This window comes from Penaeus chinensis, chromosome 10, assembly GCF_019202785.1.
Source record: "Penaeus chinensis breed Huanghai No. 1 chromosome 10, ASM1920278v2, whole genome shotgun sequence".
Lineage (NCBI taxonomy): Eukaryota > Metazoa > Arthropoda > Malacostraca > Decapoda > Penaeidae > Penaeus > Penaeus chinensis.
In genome coordinates this window covers 28,890,263-28,892,762 of record NC_061828.1, presented here as the reverse complement: position 1 = coordinate 28,892,762, position 2,500 = coordinate 28,890,263, and the positions used below count along the sequence as shown (strand labels likewise).

Below are 2,500 nucleotides of genomic sequence, written 5' to 3'. Positions count from 1 at the left end.
CACACACACACACACACACACACACACACACACACACACACAGACACACACACACACACACACACACACACACACACACACACACACACACACACACACACACACACACACACACACACACACACACACACACACACACACACACACACACACACACACACACACACACACCGAGACAGACGGAGAGGCCGACTTACGGGCCTGGGCGTGCGCTTGCCTTTCGGTCGTGCTGGCTGCTCCCCGAGGCCGAAGCCGCTCATACTCACCTAACACGGAGGAAGAAAAGTAATTATTTATTCCCGGAAGCATAATTATGAAAGAACTTCATAATAGCATGATTATTAAAGAATTTCGTGATAGCATAATTATTTTAAAAAATTAGAATAGCATAATGAGTAAAGAATTTCATAATAGTATGACTATTAAAGAATTTTGCAATAGCATAATTATCAAAGAATTTCGTAATAGCATGATCATTAAAGAATTTCGTGATAGAACAATTATGAAAGATATCTATAATAGCATAATTATGAAAGAATTTCGCCATAGCATGATTATTAAAGAATTTCGTAAGAGTATAACCATTCAAGAATTTCATAATAGCATAATTATTTAGGAATCGAGGGGATTTCAGGCATCTTTAAGCAAACCTTTGTCGTATAGAAGTGCAATTGAAAATGATGAAAAAGGTGAAAATTATGCAACTGAGGAAAATGAGGAAAGAACACAAAACGAGAAGGAACAGAATGAGAGAGTGGAAGAGAAAGAGGAAGAGGAATATAGATAAGTAGGTAAATATATAGGTAGATAGATAGGTAGGTAGATGGAGAGATAAATGGATAGGCAGACAGACTAACAGACAGATAGAGAGATAGACAAGTGGATAAACAGACAGGCAGACATATAGATAGATAGACAGATAAACAGACAGACATATAGATAGATAGGCAGATAGACAGACAGACATATAGATAGATAGACAGATAGACAGACAGACGTATAGATAGATAGACAGATAGACAGACGGACATATAGATAGATAGACAGATATATATATATAGATAAATATATAGATAGACGGGTAAACAGAAAGACAGAAAGACAGATAGATAGACAGGTAGACAAACAGAAAGATATATAGATAGATCGATAGATAGACAGACAGGCAGATAGACAAACTGACAGTATCTATATATAGATAGACAGATCGACAGGCAGATAGAAGGAACAAGAGAGCGAGGGGCGCACTCACGGGCGGGGGGAGGCCGGTGGGGGTGAGGTACCCCTCCTCATCCCTCTTGGTTGGTCTGTGGCGGGATTTCGGGCGCCCGCTCCTTGGGGGGGGGACCGATCTGGCGCTCCCTGTGAGGAAATGGCGGTCGTGTCAGCGTGGGCTAGCGTAGTTAGTGTCGTGCAATCGAAAGGCTTAACGTAGTGGCCCCCTAATTTTTCCCGGCGCCTCCTAGGGCTTCCAGTTGGATTCGTAGCACACATATTTGCTTTTTGATTTTTGGGGGGGTATGTTTTACTTTAAAAACAACGAGATTAGACACGAATATGTATTTCATGAATAAAATCTAATTTCGAAAGCCAATTTATTTAGCAGCTTTCCTCCTCCCCCTCCTGCCCCCTTTTGCCTCCCCCTTTAGATCTTTCCACCGCCCGCTTTGGAAACCAATGGCTTAAAGGCAAAGTATCATTTCTTGAGAACGCCGTCGTCCGAAGTAATTGAATTACAGATAAATGTGTGGAAAAAGCATTGTTAGGGAATTCAAAGCACGTTCCTTACGCCTGTTTTTGAGCAGCTTGTTCTGTCGCAGGAGGAGGCACGTGATAGTCACCATGAGGCCCAGGATGAGAGCGACGCCACATGTCACGGACCACAGCAGCACCCTCTGCTCGTAGCTCTTGATGAGAAAAAAAGAAAGAAAAAAAAATCAGCGAAAAGAAAAGGAAAGAAGTGAAACGAATAACACAATGTATATATATATATATATATATATATATATATATATATAAGTATATATATATATGTATCTATCTATCTATCTATCTATCTATCTATCTATCTATATACATACATATATACACACACACACACAAACACAGTTTTTATAATTGTTATTATTATTATTTTTTAAGAAATGCCTCTTTTTGCAACAGTTCATTCATGCTCAAACTTACCGTGTTTTCCATAGCGTTCACTTGCTGTATACCTGAAGATTGTGGCAACGACTGTGAACCTGCGAACAGATGGAAGATTCATTAAACATCAAAAAAATAATTTGATGTCGACGAATTGTTGCTAATAATACAATTTTCCATCTTATGTTTTGACATTATAAAGTTACCCTTTGAAGAGGTCAGCATGTCCTTTTCGTTATTCAAAGTCAGATTCCTTTTCTGTTTTACGGATATGACAGTCTTAGAGCTGCATAATGTGGTCACTCGAGAAGTTAGGCACTTAAAAGAGACTCTCTATTAAAAAACAACATCTGAA

General features: G+C 39.2%; 1 protein-coding gene across 2 annotated transcripts in view; it reads right to left on the bottom strand.

Annotated features, from left to right (window-relative positions):
- The window catches only part of LOC125029749, a 4,130-nt gene that overhangs the window by 1,099 nt on the left and 531 nt on the right, over positions 1-2,500 (bottom strand). The window contains exons 2-6 of one of the 2 annotated variants that reach the window (XM_047619867.1): positions 2,352-2,495; positions 2,185-2,243; positions 1,790-1,907; positions 1,253-1,362; positions 198-266 (exon numbers count right to left, since the gene is read on the bottom strand). In XM_047619867.1, coding sequence (XP_047475823.1) covers positions 198-266; positions 1,253-1,362; positions 1,790-1,907; positions 2,185-2,243; positions 2,352-2,370 — 375 coding nt within the window. In that variant the 5' untranslated portion in view covers positions 2,371-2,495. The remainder of the gene's footprint in view (positions 1-197; positions 267-1,252; positions 1,363-1,789; positions 1,908-2,184; positions 2,244-2,351; positions 2,496-2,500) is intronic. The other variant, XM_047619868.1, reaches the window with a different exon arrangement.